The 26,481-nt window shown below is 45.0% G+C and overlaps 1 protein-coding gene across 1 annotated transcript in view; it reads right to left on the reverse strand.

Moving 5' to 3' along the window:
* The window catches only part of LOC127572727 (endophilin-A1-like), a 152,218-nt gene that overhangs the window by 22,439 nt on the left and 103,298 nt on the right, over positions 1-26,481 (reverse strand). Inside the window, 3 exon segments of the mRNA XM_052020276.1 lie at positions 6,611-6,754; positions 10,484-10,556; positions 15,696-15,764. Of these exon segments, the coding sequence (XP_051876236.1) occupies positions 6,611-6,754; positions 10,484-10,556; positions 15,696-15,764 (286 nt within the window).

Below are 26,481 nucleotides of genomic sequence, written 5' to 3' on the forward strand. Positions count from 1 at the left end.
ATCCCTCTGTTCCTCTGCATTTTGTTACTTCCCTACCATTTGCTGTGTGTTCTCTGTCTTGTTTGACCTCCCCAAATGCATTACTTCACTCTACTATTTATATTGTCCCTTCGATGAGATGAAACATTCCTACGCATTTCACTGTGTGTCATAATGAAAATAAGGCAGCGAGGGAGGAAATCCAAAGCTGAGGGACTTTGTTAAGGTCAGGATAACGGCAGCAGAATCTCAGGTGGTCGAACAGAAGGAATGTGAAAGAGAGGGAGGTGGGCAGGATGTAGTCAGGTTTTAAGGTTACAAAGACATTGCTAATGCCATTGGATGTCTGGTGTAGGTGGTTAGACTCTCCCTTGGTGGAGATAGTCACTCCCTGGCACTTTTGGGACAGGCATGTTATTTTCTACTTACCAACCCATAACTGAAAATAGTCAGTGTGTTGCAGCATGCTGTTTTATTTTCTGAGGAATGGCAAATGAGTTTGAGCATTGTGCAATTATCAAAGAACATCTCTACTTCTGACCTTATGATGGAAGGAAGGTCGTTGATGAACTGGCCTGGGGAACTCCTGCAGTGATGTAAGGCTGGGCCTCCAACAACCACAACTAGAAGCTGAGACAAAAAAAGAAATGCTATAAACACCCAACAGGTTGGGCAGCATCTGTGGAGAGAAGATTAGTCACCGTTTCAGGTTGATGACTTTTCATAAAAGCAGGTTGTCAATCTAAAGGTTAGCTCTGTTTCTCTCTCCACCAATGCTTCTTTTTTGCTGGGTGTTTCCAGCATTTTATGTTGCTGTGTTTTTAGAAAGCCATAAATGAGCTGGTCAACAGATTGGTGGGAACAGGGTTGGGGGAGCAGGCAATGCAGTTATTCCTTCTGTTTTACACTACAGGGCAACTTTCAGCCGCAATTCTGATTAAATAATGTACCTCATTCACTGCAGAACTTTAAGGCAAGGAATTGTGATTCCTAATAGGATGAATTCCCAGTCTCGACCTTAATATCAGGCCAGGAATGAATGGGGACCAGAAGTTCCCACCAGGGAGGGAGAAGAATCCAGTAACTGAGGCACTAGGCAAATTCCTCAAGTCACCACCTCACTATTCCTTGGCCAGAGAGTGGCATCCGGCCCAGGAACACACAGCAATCATAGAAGGTGGGTCGAAAATTCTACAAAGGAAAGATGTGATTGCGCTGGAGAAGGTGCAGAGGAGATTCACCAGGATGTTGCCTGGGATGGCACATTTTAGAAACAAGGAGAGATCAGAGAGGGTAAGTCAGTTTTCCCTGGAGCAGAGGAAGAAATTTTTCCCTTTATCAGAGGAGAATAAAACTGAAGGACGTAGATTTAGGGTAAGGGGTAAGACATTTAAAAGGGATCTGAGGGGTACCTTTTTCATCCAGCAAGCGATGACTACCTGGAAGGTATAGGCTGAGACAGTGGTGGAAACAGATTCACTGACAGTGCTTAAGAAGTGTCTAGGCAAGCACTTGAATGGCCTAGGCACAGAAACCTACAGGCCAAGTGCTAGAAGATGAAATTAATACAGATGGGTACTCACTGTTTGCATGCTATATGACTCTATGATTGTAGACAAAGGGAAACCTCACATGGAAAATAAAAATTTTCATTGTCATCATGTTTTTCATGTCTCAAAACCAGGGAAATACTTTCTAAAATGGCAGTCAGTGTTGTGATGGAGGAAAAGTAACAGCTGGTATTGGTATTGGTTTATTATTGTCACTTGTACCGAGGTACAGTGAAAAACTTGTCTTGCAAACCGATCGTACGGGTCAATTCATTACACGGTGCAATTACATTGAGTCAGTACAAAGTGCACTGATGTAGTACAGGTAAAAGCAGTAACAGTAGAGTAAAGTGTCACAGCTACAGAGAAAGTGCAGTGCAATAAGGTGCAAGGTCACAACAAGGTAGATCGTGAGGTCATGGTCCATCTCATTGTATAAGGGAACCGTTCAATAGTCTTATCACAGTGGGGTAGAAGCTGTCCTTAAGTCTGGTGGATCATGCCCTCAGGCACCTGTATCTTCTACCCGATGGAAGAGGAGAGAAGAGAGAATGTCCCACGTGGGTGGGGTCTTTGATTTTGCTGGTTGCTACACCAAGACAACGAGAGGTAAAGACAGAGTCCGAGGAGGGGAGGCTGGTGTCCATGATATGCTGGGCTGTGTCCACAACTCTCTGCAGTTTCTTGCTGTCCTGGACAGAGCAGTTGCCGTACCAAGCCGTGATACATCCAGATAGGATGCTTTCTATGGTGCATCAGTAAAAGTTGGCGAGGGTCAAGGGGGACATTCCGAATTTCTTTAGCCTCCTGAGGAAGTAGAGGCGCTGGTGAGCTTTCTTGGCCGTGGCACCTACGTGATTTGACCAGGACAGGCTGGTGGTGATGTTCACACCCAGGAATTTGAAGCTCTCAACCCTCTCGACCTCAGCACCATTGATGTAGCTAGATCGCAGTCAACAATATGATAATACACTGCCATTACTCGCCCTAAGCACTCACAGCACTTCCCAAACCCAAGACCTCACCTTCACCAAAAGGACTGCAGTGGTTCAAGAATGCAGCTCAGCACCGTCTCCTTAAGGGTATTTAGGGATGGGCAATAAATGCTGGCCTTGCCAGTAATGTCCACACCCAGTAAATGAATGAAAAGAAGCTCTAATTAAACACCCATCCTTGGGGTTAAGTTCTTCATACTCAGTTCTACAGCACATTTTCCAAACTTTGATCACTCAGCTATTCCCACTTTTCCACGACTCTCTATTTTCACTCCAGAGCAACAAAGGAAAATTGGAAAGCCTCTGCCAACAAAGAAGTCATTTAAAAACCTCAATTCTCAATTCTATGGCAGATTGTCAGTACACAACACAGTATTCAATATATGACATTATTAAAAGATTCCTTTGTTGTCATTGTGAAAACCATAAGAGTTATGAAAAGCTTCAAACACTCCATAAAACTTAATAATTTGGTTTATATATCCAACACTGCTTGTCTGTCAGCCAGCTCCGACTACATTTTAAAAGCACCAGAAATGATTTTCAATCATTTTCACTGAAAACAATATTTGCATAAACAGCTTTGGATGCATTCTTGTTTTTTTTCCCAAATTGCCAACTATGTTTCATTTTTCAGCCTTTCCCGACAGCTGAACAGGTGCCAATGTTAAAGTGTTCTGAGTGTCTGGAGAGAAAATGCAAAGATATTGAATTGAATAATAACTAATATGGAACAACACTGATGTCAGAATTTGCTCTTAAGACCAGCTCTGGAAATATGGAACTGAGTTTTTATGTCCTTTTTGGCCTCAGTAAAGACAATGAGTTGTTCATTCACTGCTGGACTAACATTAGGTCCTAACTGTAGGTGAGAGATCTTCAACCCTAGATTATGAATATAAAGAAAACATGGAATACTGAAGAATACATCCCCAAATTCAGCAAAAGATCTGAATGGCCACAGCTGACATGATTCATACATCTATAATATTCACGTTGAGCTGTGCAGGCTGGAACATCCTGCTCACATTTGCCTCATTCACACCCCCACCAACCTCAGATTAAGCTGGCATGACAAGATGCGTGGGTTGTTCTGGAAAACAAAGGTACAATAAGAAGGCAAATCAGAAATTACCTGGGGGGAAAAATTGCATACTGCTTGACCCACTGAGATCCGTCAGCAGTTTGTTTTTGCCTTGCCCCAGATTCCAGCATCTGCAGTCTCTCGTGTCTCCAGAAATTATCTGGTGGTAAGTGAAAATTATTAAAGAAGACACTGACCAAAATGAGACCTGCAAGCTGGGTATCCTTCGTTACTGATGTGTGCACCTTTTAAAGTTGAATTTATTCATTTGATTTAGAAAGTTAACCACCCTTCATGTTCCACATATATTAGATCATCTAACATCTGCAAAATGTCACAACTACACACATCTTCCTCCTCTTCTCGCTTTGCAGCATTCCAGGGGGACTGGAATGAGACGTTCTACCCACTCTTCCAACGGAGAGTACCATTCCCTTCTGACTGCACCATCCTCTGCAACCTCAGGAGATGCAACCCCTGCCCTTTACTTCATCCCTTCACACTGCACAGGGGCCCAAACACTCCTTCCAGGTGAAACAGGAAATACTACAAATTCACTAGCAGTGGCTTTCAAAGTAACGCTGGCATTGGACTGGAAAACGGCAAATGCAGCATTCTTGTTCAAAAAGACTACAGGCCAGTCAGACTTACCTTGGCGATAGGAGACCTTTTAGAAACAATAATTGGGAAATAATTAATCTACATTTGGTGAAGTTTGAGTTGATAAAGGAAAACCAACACAGGCTTATTAAAGATAAATCATCTTTGATTGAATCTGATTGTTTTTTAATGAAATAACGAAAGGGTGGATGAGGAGAGGGCAGTAGATTTTGTTTACTTAGACTTTCAGAAGGCATTTGACAAGTGCCACACTGCAGACTTGAGGTTCATGGACTAAAGATATCAGTAGCAGCATGGATAGAAAATTGGCTCAAGGACAGAAAGCAAAGAATTGTGTAAAACTATTTTTCAGATTGGAGAGTAATAGAATGGTGCTGCCCTGAACCCAGTTCTAGGACCATTGCTTTTTTGATAATATTAATGACTTGACAATTGCTGTGTGGGGTATAATTTCAGAACCTACGAACGAGTCTAAACTTGGAGCTGTGTTCAACATTGAAGAGGATAAGAACAGCTTGTAAGAGGGGACACAGAGTTCAGTAGAAAGGGCAGACAAGTGGTAGTTGAAATAATAGATGAAACGTGAAAAGATACTCTTTACGATTAGAAAATGAGAGCAGACAATATGAACTAAATGGACCAGTTCCAGAGGGTACACAGGGAGAGTTGGATCAGGGTGTGTAACTGCAGAAACTCTTATAGATGGGAGGACATGTTGAGGAAGTGATCAGTAAAACACATGGGATTCTGGGCTTTGTGGAATGCTGTGTCCAAATCTGGTCACTATTCCTCAGGGAGGATGTGCTAGTCCAAAAGTGGATGCAGGAAATATGGTTGCAGGGATGAGGAGTTCCAGCCATGAGGTTAGACTGGAGAAGCCAGGGTTAGTGGATAGTCGAAAGGCCAAGGCATGCATTTAATATAATGGGATAAAACACACAGGAAGGATGGGAGGAATATTTTGTTTGGACAGGGAGTGATGACAATCTGGAACTTCCTTCCTGTGAAGATGGTGGAGTCAAAGGAGAATTGGATAGGGATTGGAGAGGAAGTAAGTTGCAAAGTAAGCTGGGAGTTGGGTGGGTGGTGGTGGTGGTCACAAACACAGTCTACTCTGATTTTCAGTTGTATCATCTTGAAAAGCCCAATACTTTGTGACAAAATTTCTGGTACAAGTGAATCATACTCTGAATCCTGCTCTTAGCACTGCCCATTTCCAGGTAGCCACAGCAGATATTGCTCTTCTCCCATCTCCCCCACATTCCCCACTAAAGATACTGACCCCTTGCAAGCTCAATCCCACAAACACCCATATTCTTCCTAGGTGAGCTAGGGCAGTGAGGGTGAGCAGAATGTACAACCACCTATTGGAACGAGCTGCCAGAGGAAGTGGTAGAGACAAGTACAATTACAATATTTAAAAGTTATTTGGACAGTTATGTATAGGAAAGGTTTGGAAGGATATGGGCCAAACACAGGCAAATAGGAATAGCTCAGTTAGGTAACTTGGTCGACATGAACAAATTGAGCCAAAGTCCTGTTTCCGTGCTCTATAGCTCTATTACTCAATGACCTTACTACAAGTCCAATTTTGATCTTAACCAAAATGCATTTGCCAGTAAACAGAAGGTGGGTATCGGTCAAGTACTTGGCCTCAGTGCAGAAGTTCAGATATAGAGACACACTGCCAGAACACTGCAACTTTCCCAATCCTCATAACTTACTTCAAAACCAGAAAAGCATTTATCTATCCGAAGGAACTTTAATGTGTTATATGTTAAAAAAACAGGAAAATGACCCATGCCTTTTTCAGGGTCTTCCTATCATACAGCTGCACTGTTTACGAAAGAACATTTGCATTATGTGGATGAGGAGGACTGGCTGAACACGCCAACTCAAACTGCACTCTGAGCGAGAGCAGGAGCAATTCAGAGAAAAATGCAGAGATCACCTTTCATATTAACGACATATTTTAGGATTTCACAGTATGGTCACTTAATTTTTTTCTAAATCCATCCATCGCTGCCATTCTCTCATTTTATTGTACATTTGAAAAAATATTGGTTCAAATTTAGCAACCAGAATTATGTTTGAAACACAGCCCAATGTGCATATGTGCACATTTATTTGAGTATGTGAGTCTGTTTAAACATGCACAAGTGTGTGAACAGGGATGTGAAGGGTATGTGTGCACAGTGATGTGAATGAGAGTGAGAGTGTTTATGGTGTGCATGTATGTGATTCCAGCGCGTGTGTGTGTGTGTGTGTGTGTGTGTGTGTGTGTGTGTGTGTGTGTGTGTGTGTGTGTGTGTTTGCATTTGGGAACATGTGTGCTTGTGAGGAAGTATGTGGATGTGTGAGAATGGATGCTAAAAACTCACCAAAATTAGATTCTTCACCAAGCTCCTTGCCAAATTTGATCATGCTTTCACCCAGCAGGCCCTCTGCCTGGGGATAGCCGGGTCCCTTCTCTTGTCCTCGGATCTTTGACATTGTGTTGATCATCGTCAGTCTTGCTCTGGAGGCTGAACATAGAACAGAAATCATAACCAAGCCCAGTTTCTATTAACTGACATTTGGCTCCCCATTCAAGTGAAATTATAAATTTTGCTCTACATACACATGCATTGTATAACGAGAAAACATCTCCCCAGCGTCAAAGTTCTCATATCATTGGCTACCATCTGGCAGGGCTGATGCTCAACGCCTGTTCCAGTGGACATTGGTGTTTGCCTGGTGCAAGTAGCACCAAGATGCACAGTCGATGGTGCAGCAAGCAGAGGACGAAGTCCTGTTTGAGGACAGCCTTATGGTACAGGTGTTGGCCAGAGACAGCACACAGGGCTTGCTGCAATCTGCTTCACTGCAAAAGGATGTGTAGCTTTAAACATTTTTAAGCTTATGATAACAATGAAGTGTTTGTGTACAGTTTTGGCTCAATGGCTCTCATCTGAAACCCAGTCATTATATTTAAATTGGAGTTTTGACAATTTCTGCAAAAGTTATGGCAGGACATTGGGTAAAGGGTATGTTGGCTGTACAAGGACTGAAGTGTGGATTCGCCACAGTAATACCATGGGTTAATATACAAGAGGAAGCTGCACAAACCACAGTTGAATCTTCAAAAGTTTTCAAAATGTGAAGCACAGATATGGGAGAGCGGGAGCAATCTACTAAAAAATCCTTTTTTCTCTCAATATGTGAACTGCTGCGTGGCTAGCCCTATGACACAGCAGTTAGTGCTGCTGCCTCGTAGCTCCAGTGAACTGCGTTCGATCCTGATCTCTGGTGCTGTCTGTGCAGAGATTGCATGTTCTCCCTGTGGCTGCATAGGTTTTCCTTGGATGTTCCAATTTCCTACCACAGCCTCAAATAGCTGGCTGGCAGGTAAATTACCCCTCCGTGTAAGGAGGTAACAAAAGATTAAAAGGGGTTATCGATGGACATTTAAGAGAGAGTTGGTTGCAGAACTACAAAGAGATAGAAGGGGAGATAGATGGGATTGTCTGTTGGAAGCTGACCAGGACCTGATGGCCTGAATGGCCTCCTTCTGGGTGCAACAAATAAGTAGCAGACCTCTTATTCTGAAATTTTGCACTCAGTTCTAGGTTCCGTCAATGGGGGTGAGGGAAGGTCCTCTTAGCCTCCAATCTGTCAATCTGCCTCAGAATCTAATACATTTCAGTAAGATCACCTGTTGTTCTTCTAAACTCCAGTGAGAATAAGCCCAATTTATCTGATCTTGCCTCATAAGGCAAGCGCTTCATCCCAGGAATCAATCTGGTGAACCTTCTCTGAATTGCCTTCCTATCCATGTGTATCCTCTTTAAATCAGGAGACCAAAACTGCATGTTGCACTCCAGGTGTAAGCTCATCAAGGAGGGTACATGGGATGGGGGAGCTTGGCCCAGTGAGCCAGTGGGTGGGATTTAAAAAAAAAGTCCTTTGTGCAGTGGGTAGAATTTCCAGGCTTGTCTCTTTCTTCAAAGGTATTCCTGAACAATGTACCTTCCTTTCTGTGATATTCCTTCAGATTCTCATCAGGGAAATACACTTGTCAGGCCCAATTTCCTTCCTTTGTTTAGATAATTCTATCACCTTTACCCACTGAGTATTATTCTTCCTCAGCCTGACCACATTGCCTCTCAATGTAACTCAAGGGGCCTCACGCTATTGAGGATGTGGTCTAAACTATCCATCCCCAACCCCACTTTCTTCACCAGATCTCTGTTTCCACAAGTAACATCTCAAAAAGGTTATATCTTCTGTTCAGATCTGGAGCTGTATTTAGCTCAGGCACTGTCTGTAGAAGGCACATTAGATTACCAAGTTCACATTTTGTGCCTTTTTATCCTAAGACCCAGCTCCATCTCATGGAATAATCTTCCACCACTCTAACGTTCTGTCTCCAGTAGATCAAAGAGCCAAACTCATGGGATCTGAGAGAGACCAGGGTGAGTGTTGTCAATCCTTGCTACAAATTGCCCTAATTCATAATGACTGAAGATCAAGAGGATTTTAATGCCTGTAGGCACTGTCATTTTGAAATTTTGTGAAATTCATTAAGAAAACTACTCAGCAGTCAAAATGAAGGCCGATATTCTGTATTCTGTGCAACTACTCACAAAAAAAGTGCAATCATTTAATGGAGTTTTAAAACGAGATAAATAATTACTCTTTGGATCAAGGTACAGAACATAAAGAGGTATTCAATAAACAACAACATACTGGATTGCATAAACAAAAACTGATTTGTGTAGCATCGTGTCCTGGAATTATTTGCCAGTACATTAATAATTCAATGTTAAGAAAAAAGGCATGAAGTTTCAGGCTGTATGAATACAGCACATACTGAGACCTCCTAAGTGTCTTATTCATGCATGTGGAGTTTCTGAGACAGGAATGTGACTTATCAAACAAAAGGCAAAATCTTCTTTTTAAAAAAAATAGAAATATCTTTCAAAAATCTTTGGGAGCTTTGATTCTCTCATAAATTAGAGCTGGCAGGTGTTAAAACAAAGGGCTTCCACTTCCTGCTCTGCTCCCATCAGGAAGCAGTTTTAAAGGAGCTTGCTTTTTGGTGGATAACATCCTCAGACACTTGTGTATGAATGTTTATCAGGGCACTGAGGTTGCTGTGGTCCCAGAGTCTTGAGTGGAGAAATGAAGAGGTCTATCTGAAGTGGGTCTACAGCTGGTGGGAAGGACCAGCAGGCCCAGTAAGAGATGGGACTAGGGCATGAAGCTCCATGTGTGACAGAAAAGCACACCTCGAGATTTCAATCCAGTAGGCCAAAACGTGAGATATCTGGTCTATGAGTGGGATCAACAGCAATAACACACGCAATGAATGTTATAAAATTCATGCTTCTGGGTGACAAGACTATGTTTTTGGAATCTGTCTATACACTTTGCCATCTGCCCACATCAAATTTCTACCCCTTAAAGTGTATCACCAAAGAATCTTATTGCTCCTTGCAGAGAAAGAGAATCCTCACCATGCTAAAATCTCACTACTGTCTTTAAACTCAAATGCCAGGAAGGCATGGGGATAGAAACTGAGACCGGCAGTAGATTAATTATTAAACCAGTCTATTTCTGGAGCAATGACTCAAACAGCTGAACCTAAACAGATATTAGTCTCAGCACCCTTGCCTGAGTAAGTGATGCAAATAACCTACTAAATATTGCAAACTCAATGGTTTGTTATCCCAGGGGAACAAAAGCACACCTTGGATTCTGCGGGTTTATCCTTCCCTACAATCTCCAGGGGAGACTGGACTGCACACAGTGTGCATACAGCAGACCAGATATGTTGTCAGACCATTACCTTACGGAAGTTAACAAGATTCATATTACATGATCTTTTTGCTGATCTCACTGAAGCATTAAAGATTCTGAGGGAGGTTGATAGGTAGATACTGTGTGGATGTTTACCTGGTGGGGGAGTCTCAAACCAAGGGGCATGGTCTCAGGATAAAAAGGAGCATCCACTTAAGGCTGAGGTGAGGAGCAAGTCCTTTTCTCTGAGAGTTGTGAATCTTTTACTTCTCTACCCCACTGAGCAGAGAAGGCTAAATTATTAAGAAATAATAATTTAGAGGAAATAGGCAGAAAGAGGTAGACAGGCCTTTGGACCTCAGGGAAATCAAGGGTGATGGACATCAGAGAATGAAATTAGTGTTCAGATTAGCCATGACCTTACTGAGTAGTGGAGCAGATACAGCCAATTCTTGCTCTTATTTCTTATGTACCTGGATTGGGCTGCAGATATTCTGTTGTCTTCGTCATTATTTCTATCACTGCTCGACTGGTGACATCCACCTTCTGAAAATAAGAAATCAAAAAGAGTTTACAGTAGACCCAGTTTTATGATCTGCTCCTTTATCAGGAATGTAGGGCTTACTCCACTCACCTTGGTGGTGGGATAAGATAGAATATTTTGTTATCCCAACAGTTTTAATGCATTCCAACATTAACCTCTATATTGCCATTAAGTTATGCTAAGTGTCAGTACTGAGCAGTCCTGGCACACAGGCACTGGTAATCTAACCCAATAAGCTTCTGATTAAGATCAGGTTTAGGATTTCTTGGCACTAAATTCCCCAGATCATTGCATTTCAGGTGGTGTTGCATGCCCTTCTATTTTCTTGTCTCTGCTACTGTAGGAAAGATCCTGTTGGGATGGAGCCAACCCAATACTCTTCTGTGCGTTTCTTACTGGTCACTCTTTATGCTGACACCTTGGAAAGCATTGCAGCCAAGCCTGGTTCAGTCCTCCCCTACCTCTATACCTACAGAGTTCATTAGATATTCGTAGCTTAGTATCAGAGATTGAAACAATGGCTGATTTTGTATTGTTTATACAATGTCAAATTCACCAGATCATCATATAAATGGCACCATTGAAACAAACTTGAAACTACACATAGCTTGAACTGCAGTCAGATTGTAACCATGAGAGCAAAATACAGTGATGTTAACCTTTGGTTTCTTGGTACACATAACTTACACACTTTGCAATATCACAGGACTTTAATCTAGAAGAAAATGGTGCCTTTGGGAGCATGACTCAGACTTTGGAATATTTTTCCTTCAGGTAATCTTCTTTTAATTTACATTTAAATTGCAGTTATTTCCATTCTGTGGTCCACCTGCTCAAGTGTCCCAAGCAGGTTAAATAGTACATAGCTGATGAAGGGATGCCTCTCTTAGGACTGGGAAGGAGTAACTTCCCTTGGTAGATCAATCTGAATCTGTGTTCTCTCCAGTGTGGCTTTGTTCAGCTGTATAAGCTAACTATCTCTATCAATCCACAGGACTTCAATATAACAGTTGGGACTGAAATCAGTTTGGATTCAATTTCAGATAAACTTTACAGTTTGGAGCTCATACTCTCATGAAACCTACACTGCATTTCTGTAAATCACATTTATCCATGTCAGGCCAGCTCCCAATCACTCTCACCATTCCAATAATCTTGGGATCTGATAAGATCATTTCTGAGTAAATATAAGCAATAACAAATAAACCCTGTCCAGAAACCAGACTGCAAGGTTACGGCACCCTGCCCACAGACAAATTAGTCAGACATGAATTCACACCAGCTGTGTTTTAATTATACAAGCAAAATGTCAGAGTTAATTCCAGTGCAGTCCATTACACTGAACCCACCCTCAATGATCAACTGGGGTCTCAGCATTGATCTGAGATCAGTACAACGTACAATTTCATTGTAAAATCATCCTTCATTTAGAACCACAAATCAATCTTATGTAGATTAGCTCCAAACAAAACTATAACACTGACTGAAATGTTCAAATGATTTATAGAACAATAGAAATTTCTGACAGAATTATTGTTCAGATTTATTATTTTAATTATCAATGCTGGATTATGCTCAACTGATTTTGCAGTCACGACATTGTTCCCTGAATACATGCAAAGATCTGAGCTTGTGCCTACATGCATGTGTGGAGTGCAAACTGTGCACATGCATGATGTGTTGTGAGCGAGGGAAGAAAAAAAGAGTGAAAGAGCTAGAGGTTCTTCAACGCCAGGAAAGAGGCACGTTAGAAATTTAAAATGGGAAACAAAGAAATACTTTGGTTCTGTCCTCACAGATGAGGACACAATTAGTTTCCCAGAGTCTCATGAAAAGGAAAAAACCAAAGAAAATAGTGACACAAGAGACTACAGATGCTGGAATCTGGAGCAACACATAAAAGGTTGGAGGAACTCAGCGGGTCAGACAGCACCTATGGAGGGAAATGGATAGTCGGCACTTTGGGTTGAAATCCTTCATCTGGAGTCCAGGCAGGACAAATAAAAAGGCAGAGTATTCTTTCCAGTATCTTCCCTACTACTGAAGTTAGACTACCAGAAACGATTCCAATGATCCAGAAACCAGAAGCTCATCCTCCTGGACCATCCCTTCATCTGACCTGCCCTTCTATTCCTATATTCACTAGCTCATGGAACCAGAGTCCAGACGAAGGGTCTGAACACAAAAGGTCGAGATGACATAGTGAGTTCCTCCAGCCTCTTGTTTGTTGCTCCAGAGATTACAAACTTTGACGTCTTGCTCTTTAAATGGCTACCTGGTTCTCTCAACTTGTATTACAGGACTTCATCCCTTCTCTAACCTATGTCATTGGTACCTACATGTATCACAACCTCTGGCTGTTGACCCTTCTCTTTCAGAATGTCCTGCAGCTGCTCTGACATCTGGATCCTGGCATCAGGAGGCAATATAATAACCCGGAGTCTCTTTTGTGGCAACAGAAACATCTATCTGACGCCCTTGTGATAGAAACCTCTACCACTGTTGCTCTCTCTGTATTGTTTCCCACCCCCACCCTTCTGTACAGCAGTGTGCACGATGGTGCCATTAACTGGGCTGTCATAGCTGTTCTCCCCTGGGAGGACATCTTCCCCCCAACAGTTTCCAACACAGTTACATTAACACAGTTCTTGTGTGTTTAACACACTCAAAACCCAATACCCAGTATGCTGTGCAATTGGAGAGCGGAAGGAACAGCAAGTATGTCAGGAGTCACGCTTCGCATCTGAAGTCTGCTGAGGTTGGGGCCTTGACAGTGTTCAAGTGGGTATGGGTAGGGGGTCCTAAGGGAAAGCTGCAACAAAACAAAAGATATTTAACTTACAGGACACCAACACAGATCAGTCTCTATGGCTCCTGCTCTGCTCAGGAAAGTCCCCTTTCAAACTTAGCAAGCCATTGTGAAAGGCTGAACCAACCACTGGCCGGTGGGTGAAGGTTGCAGAACGGGTGTGAGGATGCTGTAGAGCTTGACGATGATTGGCCAGAACCTCTACTTACTTTAGCTTCACCTACACAAGATAGCACAGTGGTGCAGTTAGTAGAGCTGCTACTTCACTGACCCAGCAACCCAGGTGCAAACCTGACCTCCAGTGCTTTTTGTGTGGAGCCTGCTTTGTGACTGCAAGGGTTTCCCCTGGGTGCTCCAGCTTCATTTCCCATCCCAGAGATGCAGGTGGATCGGTTAAATAGACACTGTAATTTGCCCCTAGCATTAGGTGAGTGGCAGAATCTGGAGTGAGTTGATGGGAATGTGGGAAGAATAAAAATGATATTAGTGTAGGATTAGTGTAAATGGGTGCTTGATGGTCAGCACAGATTTTGTGGGCCAAAGGGCCTGCTTCCATGCTGTATGACGATGACCCTGAAGCAACATATAGATTTCATGATGGTAAGCACTCAATCGCACAGGCTTTCCAATGAAATTCTATTGTAGAGTGCCTGTAAGTATTGTGGTATGTGATAGAGTTTCAAGACTAACATGTGTGACTGTGAGAAGAAAAGTGTGTGTGCATATGAGAGGGAGGGAGGGAGGGAGGGAGGAGAGAGGAGAGAGAGAGAGAGAGAGAGAGAGAGAGAGAGGGAGAGAGAGAGAGAGAGAGAGAGAGAGAGAGAGAGAGAAGAGAGAGAGAGAGAGAGAGAGACTGTAAAACAGATAGCAGCCAATACAGTCTGGTTGGCAACAATTTGAAGGATTTTGGACGATGTTGGAAGGAATAATTTTACATTTTTCCAAATTCAGGTACATGGAAGAAAGAAATAGGGGCATTATTTCCTGAACACAAACCCACATTCCATCAGCAAGAAACAAGTAAAAGTAACCAAGAGAAATAACAGGTCAGCAACTAAAGGAACCTCTCCTAGCGTTGGTTCTTATGTTTTAAACATCCACAGCAGCAAATGAAGAGGCTAATAGAAAGCTAAAAAGTAATTATATTCAAAATATTGTGTGTAATCAAACCACCTACACTGGCAACAACCCTTTATTCGAGCTGAAATGGGCTCTCCCCTCTGATTAATATTTCCTCATTAACTTCGCTCCCTGAGGCTTACAATTTGGTTTGCTGACTTTATCCCAGGCCATCTGTTCCACTGCTGACAATTTAATTCTTTCAATCACACTCTTCCATTTGGAACCACCTCCAATTCTCAAGTGCTACAGTTGAATCACATTTTGTTCTTCATCCCCTCTAACGTGTGAATGTAAATCTCATTTTCTGCCCGATTCTTTAGTCTCACTAGCAGCTCAATTTCTTTCCATTTATGTTTCCACTTTTAGCTTGGTGTTCTTAGAAATAATTCATGTGCCAGAATGACGAGGCATCAAGCTTATGCTCAATTGCCAGGGGCAGATGGCAGTAAAGATCAGACCATGACCACGCCAGCAGTAGCTCACGGGGAAGTAACAAAGAAATGACAGGAAGGAGCAGTGAATGGGATGGGAGGGAAGTTGACCTGCTTTCCTCCACTCCACAACCTTCCATAACTCCCCAACTCCATCCACTAACCTGCTTTCCTCCACTCCACAACCTTCCATAACTCCCCAACTCCATCACTGAGCAGACAAGTGAATACCATCAGTTCAACGAATCTCCCAGCTTTGTTAACCTATTTGCTCAGTTATGTTGTTTTCTGGATGCTGTGCAGGCTTCAGATGCTGCAGGAGCAGGTGGCAGAGCCAGTCGTGTCCTGCACTTGTCTTTATTCCATCCTTTATTATCAGGACAACTGACCACCACAACCTCACAGCCTTCTTATCCATTACCTCTTCTACATGTTAGGTCTCCTGGAATATTTAGCTGACAACCTTGATCACACTGCAATGTCTCAGTTCAGATTTATTCCTATCTATTCTATCTATTCATCTTTTTTTCCAGGTGCTCCGTGTTTTCAGACATAATACTTTTAGTTTTAACTTATTTCTCTTTCTCCCCAATATCACCTCAGTCCCTAACGTTTCCTATTTTCTTAATCTTTCTGCTCCTTTCCAATTCACTCTGTTTATTTTCATGTAGGTAACCACCAAGTCCATAACCTTCTAACTTCTTTTGAAATTATGCTTTCTTGCTGACTGGAATATGGTAATAAAGTAAACTTTTCAGAAAGATAGGTACAGCATTTACCTTTTCCATTTCTTTGAAGTCATCATCAAGCTTGGTTCCCTCTGCACCACCAACTTTTTCACTGACACGCTGTGGAAACAAAAACACGTCCAAAAGTGAGTTCTATTAACACACACAAGGGGGACTCAAAGAACCAGCTACATATCAGCAATATGAATACAGTTCAGTTTCCTCTTTACTAATAAGCAAATTGCAAAGAGATGAATATTGCTGCAGGGATAACAAACTAATTATGGGGGAGCTACCAGCATATGTACCATGAAGATATAAACAGCTTATAGAGAGATGTTGATAGGTTAAATGAGTGGGCAAAATGTTGGTAAATGGAGTATAACGTGGGAAATGTGTTTTTCAGTTTGAAAGGAAGAATGAAAAAAGCTATTATTTAAAAGGAGAAAAAATGTTAAAAGATGCATCATTAAGGGATTTGGGGCCCCTGTGCATGAAACACAGAAAGCCGGCACACAAGTGCAGCAGTTAATAGGGAAGGCGAATGGAATGTTGGCCCATAGTTCGGGAGAGAGTGGACTGTTGAGATAAATAGATTTCTAATCAATAATGGAATAAAGGGCTATGGGGAAAGGGCAGGAAAGTGGACTTGTGAAATGCTGGATCAGCCATGATCTAATGAATGGCAGAACAGGCTCGAGGGGCTGAATGGCCTACTCCTGCTCCTACCACTTATGGTGTTATGGATAGAGCACTACAGTTTTAAACTGGTCTCATCCCTTTCTCTGAAAAAGGCTCAATCTTAATCCAGATTAATTTATGACAAAAATTGATCTGCAATTCACTCCTGAGGATTTTGCATTATGATTAAAATTGATAATAATGTAGCGACTCACTGTCCGAGCAAGTGAACTGGCTCAGCGGTTGGGTCGCGCGTCGTTGGAGTGGCGAGGCCCAAGGTGGCACAGGGCCTTTGTCTTCCCCAAGCGATGGGGAGAACCCGCGCGCGGGAAAAGTTTGATGACGTAGCGCATACGTCATTTCTGTTTTCAGTGGGCGGGAACCGTTCCTCTTAAAAGGCCCACGCAAGGCAGGAAAATAAATCAGTTTTGCTTTGCAACTCATCAACTAGTGTCTTACTTTCACATCGCAGTAGCAGCCGCTACATTGGTGACCCCAACGGTCCAAACGGATTTTGGACCCACACAATGGACGACAACGCAGCTGCCAAAGCAGTGACACTCAAGCTGCCCACCTTTTGGACGCTTTGGCCCCGCGTCTGGTTAAACCAGGCCGAAGCACAATTCCAACTTTGGCAGATCACCTCTGACTCCATACGGTACTACCACGTGGTCAGCTCCCTGGACCAGGAGACAGCTGCCCAGGTCGGAGACTTCATCCAGTCTCCTCCGGAGGAAGGCAAGTACCCGGCTTTCAAAGACCTTCTTATTCAGACCTTCGGCCTCTCCCGTCGCGAGCGCGCCGCCCGCCTGCTTCATCTCGACGGCCTGGGGGACAGATCCCCATCGGTCCTGATGAATGAGATGCTGGCCTTGGCTGAGGGACACAAGCCCTGCCTGATGTTCGAGCAGGCCTTCCTCGAACAACTACCTGACGACATTCACCTGCTGTTGGCCAACGCCGATTTCAGCAACCCAGATGTCCTGTGGAAGGCCAAACGCGAGAGTGGGTTGTCCGTCGGCCAAATCGCCAGACCGCGGGCCCAATGCCTACCTAAACCAGTCCCAGCAACCGAGCGACCACACCCCAGAAACACAGACGATGACACTGGCGACCAGCTGTGTTTCTACCATCAGAGGTGGGGCCTGGACGCCCGTCGATGCCGCCCACCCTGCAAGTTTCAGGGAAATGCCATGGCAAGCTGCCGCTGATGGCTACAGCGGCTGGCCGCCAACACAGCCTCCTATTCATTTGGGACAAGCAGTCCGGGCGTCGTTTCCTCATCGATACTGGAGCAGATGTCAGTGTTTTGCCCCAGAATGGCCACGACACTCGTAGCAGGCAACAGGGTCTGCACTCAAAGCCGCAAACAGCACAACGATACGAACTTTTGGTACCTGTACAGTTCAATTACAATTCGGCGACAGCCATTTCACATGGAACTTTACCCTTGCTGCCGTCACCCAGCCTCTCCTGGGAGCCGATTTCCTTCGGGCCCACAGCCTGTTAGTCGACCAGCGAGGGAAGTGGCTAGTGCACTCCAGAACTTTCCAAACCTACTCCCTGGGAGAGGCCAGCCTACCAGCCCCGCGCCTGGACTCCGTTTCCCTGTCTGGCAACGAGTTCACCAAGCTCCTAGCCAAGTTCCCATTGGTTCTGGCACCTCAGTTTACAAATTCGATGCCCAAACATGGGGTGCGGCATCACATCATTACCACAGGGCCACACCTTCATGCCCAAGCACGACGACTACCTCCAGACAAGCTCCGCCTGGCAAAGGAAGAATTCTGCCGCATGGAGGAGCTGGGGATTGTTCGCAGGTCAGACAGCCCCTGGGCCTCCCCCCCTGCACATGGTCCCCAAAGCCACCGGCGGGTGGAGGCCCTGCAGCGACTACTGCAGGCTGAATGACGCCACTACCCCAGACCGCTACCCCGTCCCTCGCATCCAGGACTTCACGGCGAACCTACACGTGGCCCACATCTTCTCCAAGGTGGAACTCGTCTGGGGATACAACCAAATCCCGGTCCACCCTGACGACGTCCCCAAAACTGCGCTCATCACTCCATTCAGCCTCTTCGAATTCCTTCGAATGCCGTTCGGCCTTAAGAACGCCGCGCAGACCTTCCAGCGGCTGATGGACGCGGTAGGCTGTGACCTGAACTTTGTGTTCATTTATTTAGATGACATACTAATCGCCAGCCATGACCTCCGAGAACACCTTTCCCACCTCCACCAACTGTACTCCCGTCTCAGTGATTTTGGCCTCACTATCAACCCGGCCAAGTGCCAATTCAGACTCGACTCTATCGATTTCCTAGCCCACAGAATCACCAGCGAAAGAGCAACACCTCTACCCGCCAAGGTAGACGCTATCCGCCATTTTGCCCGTCCCAACACGGTCAAAGGCCTGCAAGAATTCCTGCGGGTGGTCAACTTTTACCATTGGTTCATCCTTGCAGCAGCCCGTATCATGCACCCTTTGTTCTCGCTGATGTCTGGCAAGGGCAAGGACATCGCCTGGAACGACAAGGCCGTGGCTGCCTTCATTAAAGCCAAGGACACCCTGGCAGATGCCGCGATGCTGGTACACCCTAGGACAGACATCCCAACTGCCCTCACGGTGGACGCATCCAACACCGCGGTCGTGGGGCACTGGAACAACTATCGAAGGCCGTTGGCATCCCTTGGCGTTTTTCAGCAGGCACCTTAGATCACGTGAAATGAAATACAGCGCTTTTGATCGGGAACTTCTAGCGCTGTACCTGGCAGTCTGGCATTTCCGGTACTTTTTAGAAGGCAGGCCTTTCACCACTTTCACTGACCATCAGCCTTTGTCTTTCGCCTTCTCCAAGGTCTCCGATCCCTGATCAGCTCGTCAGCAGCGACATTTGTCCTACATTTCCGGATTCACAATGGATATCCAACATGTCTCCGGAAAGGACAATGTCGTCGCTGACGCACTTTCCAGACCAACCATACTGAGGCCTGTACAGGTGTAGACTACGCGGTCCTGGCTGACGCACAGCAAGCCGAAGATGAGCTGCCTAGCTACAGAACCGCAGTCTCGGGCCTGCAGCTCCAAGATTTCTTAGTCGATCCAGGTCAGCAGACCCTCCTTTGCAACGTCGCAACAGGTCAGCCCCGCCCTATAGTTCCTGCAGCCTGGCGGAAACAAGTTTTCGACTCGGTACACGGGTTGGCGCACCCGTCCATCAGATCAACTGTCCGACTGGTCGCCAGCAAGTTCGTCTGGCATGGCCTGAGCAAACAGGTCAGTGAGTGGGCCAGGACTTGTCCGCACTGCCAGACATCAAAAATCCAATGACACACCAAGGTCCCACCACAGCAGTTCGAGCCTACCCATAGAAGGTTCGACCACATCCACGTCGACCTCATTGGTCCCCTGCCAGTTTCAAGAGAAGCCCGGTACCTCCTTACCATCGTGGACCGGTTCACGAGGTGGCCAGAGGCAAACCCCTCTATCCGACATCACGACTCATTCCTGCGCCCGGGCGCTGCTCACAACTTGGATCTCGCGCTTGGTGTTCCGGCCCACATCACTTCAGACAGGGGCACCCAGTTTACCTCCAACCTATGGTCTGCATTAGCGAACATGCTAAGGACCAGCAGCTGCACACCACCACGGCCTACCACCCTCAATCAAACGGGTTGGTAGAACGTTTCCACTGCCATCTGAAATCAGCCCTGATGGCCCGCCTGAAAGATCCTAACTGGGTTGACGAACTGCCTTGGGTCCTGCTCGGCATATGCACTGCCCCAAGGAGGATCTCCATGCTTCGTCAGCTGAACTCGTGTACGGTGCACCCCTGGTCGTCCCAGGGGAGTTCATACCCGCCCTTCGGGGGCAAGAGGAACAACCTGCAGCAGTCCTGGAAAGACTGTGTGAGAGGCTCGGCAGCTTGGCACCAATTCCCACTTTGCAGCATGGTCAAGCCCCATCCTGTGAGCCCAAGGAACTACGAGACTGTAAGTTCATTTTCGTTCGCAGGGGCACACCCTAGGCACCGTTGCAACGACCATACGAGGGGCCATTCTGGGTCCTCAGGAATAATGGGTCCACCTTTATTTTTGACACTGGGGGCAAGGAACAAGTCTTCACGACAGACCGCCTCAACCAGCCCATTTAGATCTACAAACAACCGGTCAAGGTCCCAACACCACGACGCAGAGGCCGACCTCCTAAGCAATGGCTAGCACAGCCCATGAACCTTGGGGGACCATATCGCCGGTTCTGTGGGGGGGGGGGGGGGGAGTTGGTTGTGTAGCGACTCACTGTCTGAGCAAGTGAACCGGCTTCGGCATCGCGGGTCGTGTGTCGTCGGAGCAGCGAGGCCCAAGATGGCGCAGGGCCTTCGTCTTCCTCGAGCGATGGGAAGAACCCATGCGCGGGAAAAGTTTGATGACGTAGCACATACGTCATTTCCATTTTCAGTGGGTGGGAACCGTTCCTCTTAAAAGGCCCATGCAAGGCGGGAAAATAAATCAGTTTTATTCTGCAACCTTATTGACTAGTGTCTTACTTTCACATCGCGGTAGCAGCTGCTACAATAAAATATTTATTTATTAGTCCACATGTACATCAAAAACACACAGTGGAAATACACCTTTGTGCATTACTGAGAATATGCTGGGGGCAGCCCGCAAGTGTCGCCACTCTTCCAGCACCAACATAGCATGTCCACAACTCCTAACCTGTACATCTTGGAATTTGGGAGGAAACCCCCACAGACACGGGGAGAACATACAATCTCCTTACAGACAGCGTTGGGAATTGAACCCAGGTCATTGGCGCTGTAATAGCGTAACGAGGGAAATGCAGAGCTCAGAGGCCAGGCAACTGAAGGCTTGCTTGTCGTTGACAGAACAAAGAAATCAAGATGGAAACACACTACTCTGGCACCCCTCCCCAACTCTCTCTACTACATCGACAACTGTATTGGTTTTGCTTCCTGCACTCGTGTGGAACTCATCAAGTTTATCACCTTTGCCACCAACTTTCACCCAGCCCTCAAATTCACTTCTTTGCCTTTTCTAGCTCTCTGTCTCCATCTCAGGAAACAGATTATCCACCGATATCTACCATGGACTCCCACAGCTATCCCGACAACACTTCCTCCCACTCTGTCTCCTGTCAGGATGCCAACTCTTTCTCTCAGTTTCCCTGTCCTCCACCACATATGAGGCTTTCTGCTGAAGGACTTTTGAATGTGGCTTCTCCTCTGCCGTAGTTGATGGAATCCTCACTCACATTTCCTCCATTTCCCACACAACTTATCTCATCCCCTCCCCCCACTCCCTCCCCAGAGACAACAGAAATCGAGCTCCCTTGATCTTCCTTATCTCGCACCCTTCCAGCCTCTGCATTAAGCACATTATCCTTTGCCATTTCCACCAGTTCCAACAGAATCCCACCACCAGTCACGTCATACCCCACAGGGACCACTTGCTCCATGACTCCCTGATCCACTCATCCCTTCCCACCCACCCTCCCTGTCCCCAGGCACTTCTCCCAGCAACTGTAGGAGGTGTATCACTTGTCCCTTCACCTCCTCCCTTACCAGCATCCAGGGACCTAAACAGACTTCTAGGTCAAGCAAAGATTCATATGCACCTCCTTCACATTGCGAGCATTTGGTGCTTGCGATGAAGCCTCCTCTACATTGATGAGACCAAATATAGACTAGGCGACCATTTGTAGAGCACCTACACTCTGTCCACTATGGGTGCCTTGAGTTTCGGGTTGCACGTCATTTCATCTCCCCTTCCCATTCCCACACCAACCTGTCTGTCCTTGGCCTTCTCCACTGCCATGGTTTTCTAAATGCTCATAAACCCTATCCCTAAGGATCCTCTCCAGTAACTTCCCTACCACTGACGTGAGACTCACCAGTCTATAGTTTCCAGGAATATCCTTAGTTCCCTTCTTGAATAATGGAACAACATTAGCTACTTGCCAGTCCTCCAGGACCTCGCCTGTGGCTAGAGAGGACACGAAGATATTGGTCAAGGCCGCAGCAATCTCACCTCTTGCTTCCCTCACTAACCTGGGGTATATCCCATCATGCCCTGGGGACATCCACCTTAATGTTCTTTTAGAGACCCAACCGTACCTCCTTCTTTATCTCAAAATGCCCTAGCATTGTAGCACGCTCCACACTGATCTCACTATCCTCCTCGTCCTTCTCCTTGATAAATACTGATGCAAAGTACTCATTTAGGACCTTGCCCACATCCCCTGTCTCTGAGCACATGTTTCCTCCTTCATCCTTGAGTAGTCCTATCTGCTCCCTAGTTATCCTCTTGCTCTTGATGTATATAAAGAATGCCTTGGGATTCTCTTTAATCCTACTTGCCAAGGACTTTTCATGGCCCCTCCTGGCTCTTCTAATTCCCTTATTGAGTTCTTTTCTGGCTTCTTTATAATCCTCAAGGGCTCTGTTTGATTTCAGTTTCCAAAGCCTTACATACGCTTCTGTTTCCTTCTTGACTAAATTCATCACCTCTCTCATCATCCAAGGATCCCTACCTTGCCATCCTTGTCCTTCCTTCTTACTGGAACATACCTGCCCTGTACTCTGTGCCATTGGTCTTTAAACACCCTCCACATATGAGATATGGACTTGCCCAAAAACAGCTGTTCCCAATTAACTCTCCAAGTTCCTGCCTAATACTCACGTAATTTGCCCTGCTCCAATTTAATACTCTCCATGCAAGGTCCATGCTTATCTATATCTATCTTAAAACTTAAGGAGTTTTGGTCACTGTTCCCTTATCTGTTCTTCCACTGAAAGGTCAGTCACCTGGCCAGGCTCATTACCCAACACCAGGTCCAGTACGGCCCCTCCTCTTGTTGGACTATCTACATATTGATTTAAGAAATCCTCCTGGATGCACCTAACAAATTCTCCCCCATCTAAACCTCTTCACTAAGGAAGTCCCAGTCTATATTAGGGAAGTTGAAGGCACACACTACAACAACTCTGTTGCTTTTACACCTTTCTGTAAGCTGCCTGCATATCTGTTCCTCAATGTCCCAGTGGCTACTGGGGGGGGGTCTGTGGTATAATCCCATCAGACTGATTGCACCTTTCTTATTTTTGAGTTCTACCATATAGCCCTCGATTATGTCCCCTCTGAATGCAGCTGTGATATTGTCCCTGATTAATAGCAGAACTCCCTCCCCCCCTTTTACCTCCTTCTCTATCTTTTCTAAAACATCGAAACCCTGGAACATTAAGCATCCATTCCTGTCCCTCTCTCAACCAAGTCTCTGTTATGGCCACAATATCATAGTTCGATGTACTGATCCATGCTCTAAGTTCATCACCTTTACCCATAATACTCCTAACGTTAATATACACCACTCTTCAACCCGTCTGTCCCATAATGTCTATTATCTTGCTCCTGCCTGTTCTTACCGGTCATGACATCTACCTTCCTCTCAATTCCTCCACTTTCTGGAGTGATACCTCCCCAGGGCTTTAAAATGTCTGTTCCATGTTTCCAAAGGAGGGTGAGGATCACTGTGAATGGTAGCCCTTGTGCTTGGGGTTCCGTTTGAGGTCTTGGAACTTTCTTTTCCTCAAATGGCCAAAGGCTGTGCTGATGCACTGAAGATACTTAATTTCATTACTGATGTCCACCTTGGCTGAGAGGTGGCTCCCAAGATCTGGATCCAAGTTGTTGGAGGAGAATGGTGAGGCAGGCTGATAAAGGCTTTTGTCTTCAAGGTGTTCAATGATGTTTAAGCCCACCTTCTGTACACTACACTGAATGAGTCGACAACGACTTGGAGCTCAGTGTCCAAAAGGACACGTCATCAGTAAATATATAACAGAGATTGGAGTGGTACTAGTTCCGCAGTGGAAATGTGAATAGTTTCCCATTCACCCTGCAGTTGGAAACTTGTTGTGGGTGAGATGCAGCATCGTGGTAAGGAAAATCGAGAAGAGGGTTAGTGTGATGACACAACCTTGCTTGACTGCATTCTCAGCTGGGTTTGGTGCAGCATAATATTCTTGTTCCTGAACCTAATACTACTACATATGAAGGCCAAGGTGCCAACTTTTCTAACTGTTCTCTCAACTTGTGTTGTCACCCTTAAAGTTCTCAGCACATGAATCCCCAAATCCATCTGTTCCTGCACATCCTTTACAATGAGACATAACAAAGTAGCAGTTAAGTTATGGACTAGCAGCCAGAATTCTAGAAAATTGATCCAGAGACACATTCAAACTCCCCTTGGCAGTGGGGCATTTAATTCAAATATCTGAATAAATCTGGAATTAAAGCTAATTTCAGTAACAGTGACCATGAAATTATTAAATTGCCTCAAAATAACTCCTGATTTATTAATGTGCTTCAGGGAAAGAAACCTGCTATCCTTATCCAGATGCCAATATGCATCTCCAGACCTAACAACATGACTGACTCTGAACTGTCTCTTTTGTTCTGGCAAGATGAGGGAAAGGCAATAAAAGTGAAATGTCCATGAATAATTGAAAAAGTTACACCAATTTGTCTCTCCTTATCCTTTCAGCCAAAATGCATCACACCAGATTTACCATATTAAATTCCATCTGCCACTTGTCTGCCCATTCTGCTAGCCTATCTATGGCTTGCTGTAGCTGATTTTATCATCCCCACAGTATACCACATCTTTAGTTTGTATCATTGTCAAATCTTGAAATTTTGCTCTGTATTCCAATATTCCAATGGTCCTGAAGAACACCATCCACTGAGCTGAAAAACAACCATTTACCATGACTGGCTGCTTTCTGTTTTTTTTCATCCAAGTTGATACTGACTCCATTAAACAGTTTCTTAAATTCTGTATAGATGGCATTCACTGCATTTCCTTCATCAACTTGCTCTTTAGCTTCATAAAGACTTCAATTTGGTTAGTCAAACATTTTTACAAATCTGTGCTGACTTTCCTTAATTAACTCAAACCTCTTCAAGTGCCTATTAAATGGTTCTCAGCATGGTGAAAGCTTGGCTGTTTGAGCCATGTATAAGATATAGCATGGAAATTAATTTCTGAAGACAACCAAATTTGAGAATGTCCTCCATGATGCCTCTCGGCAGATGGAGTGAAAAGCTAACCAGCTAGAACTAGTGAACTGAAGTCAGTTGCCTCAGCATGCATGGTACCTGAGTTTGGATAAGGCACAGCATACTTTAGCACAGTGCCACAGAGTGTGGACTTTGGTCACTTAGAGCAAGGTAACACATAAAATTCTGAAGGAATTCAGCGGATCAGGCAGCATCTATGGAGGGAAATGAACAGTCAATGTTTTGGGTCAAGACTTTTCACCTGGACTCAGATGAAGGGTCTCGACCCGAAACGTCAACTGTCCATTCCCTCCATAGATACTACCTGACCCGCTGAGTTCCTCCAGCACTTTTGTGTTGCTCCAGATTTCAGCATCTGCAGTCTCTTGTGTCTCCACTGAAAGCAAGTGTGCAGACTTACATTTTAACATTTAACTAAACTAAATTACTTGGAATATCGTGTTCAATTTTGGTCGCCTTGTTAAAGGAAGGAAGTGGAAGCATTGGAAAGGGAACAAAAGTTTCATTTTTCCAGGAGTTGGAATCTGATAGTGAGAGTGGGAACTTGTAAAAAGGCAAGTCTCATTGACTGGCTAATTGGAGAGCACTTTAACCGATAAAAGGGAGGTGAGGTTAAGTGGAGTGGCCATTTTGAAGTGGCTGTTGTGACAGTAGGCCAGTGTAAGAGTGAGGAACTGAGAATTTGGCTCAAGGGGTTTTGGCAAAGAGGAACAGGTGAGGAGCAGGTAAGGCTTTATTTTCCTGTTAATCCAAGACCTTTGACATAGTGAAGATAAAATAGCAGTCAGGGCAGTGGAATGCTCCTTCTGCAAGATGTGGGAGGTCAGGGAACCTCACGGTCCTCCCTGTGTGAAGTGGTTCATTTTGGTAGGTCAAATATGATGGCAGAATATAGTATTAATGGTAGGACTCTTGGCAGAGTGGAGGATCAGAGGGATCTTGGGGTCCGAGTCCATAGGATGCTCAAAGCAGCTGCACAGGTTGACTCTGTGGTTAAGAAGGCATATGGTGTATTGTCCTTCATCAATCATAGAATTGAATTTAGGAGCCGAGAGGT

The sequence above is a fragment of the Pristis pectinata genome, chromosome 7 (genome assembly GCF_009764475.1).
Source record: "Pristis pectinata isolate sPriPec2 chromosome 7, sPriPec2.1.pri, whole genome shotgun sequence".
In the NCBI taxonomy this organism is placed as follows: Eukaryota; Metazoa; Chordata; class Chondrichthyes; order Rhinopristiformes; family Pristidae; genus Pristis; species Pristis pectinata.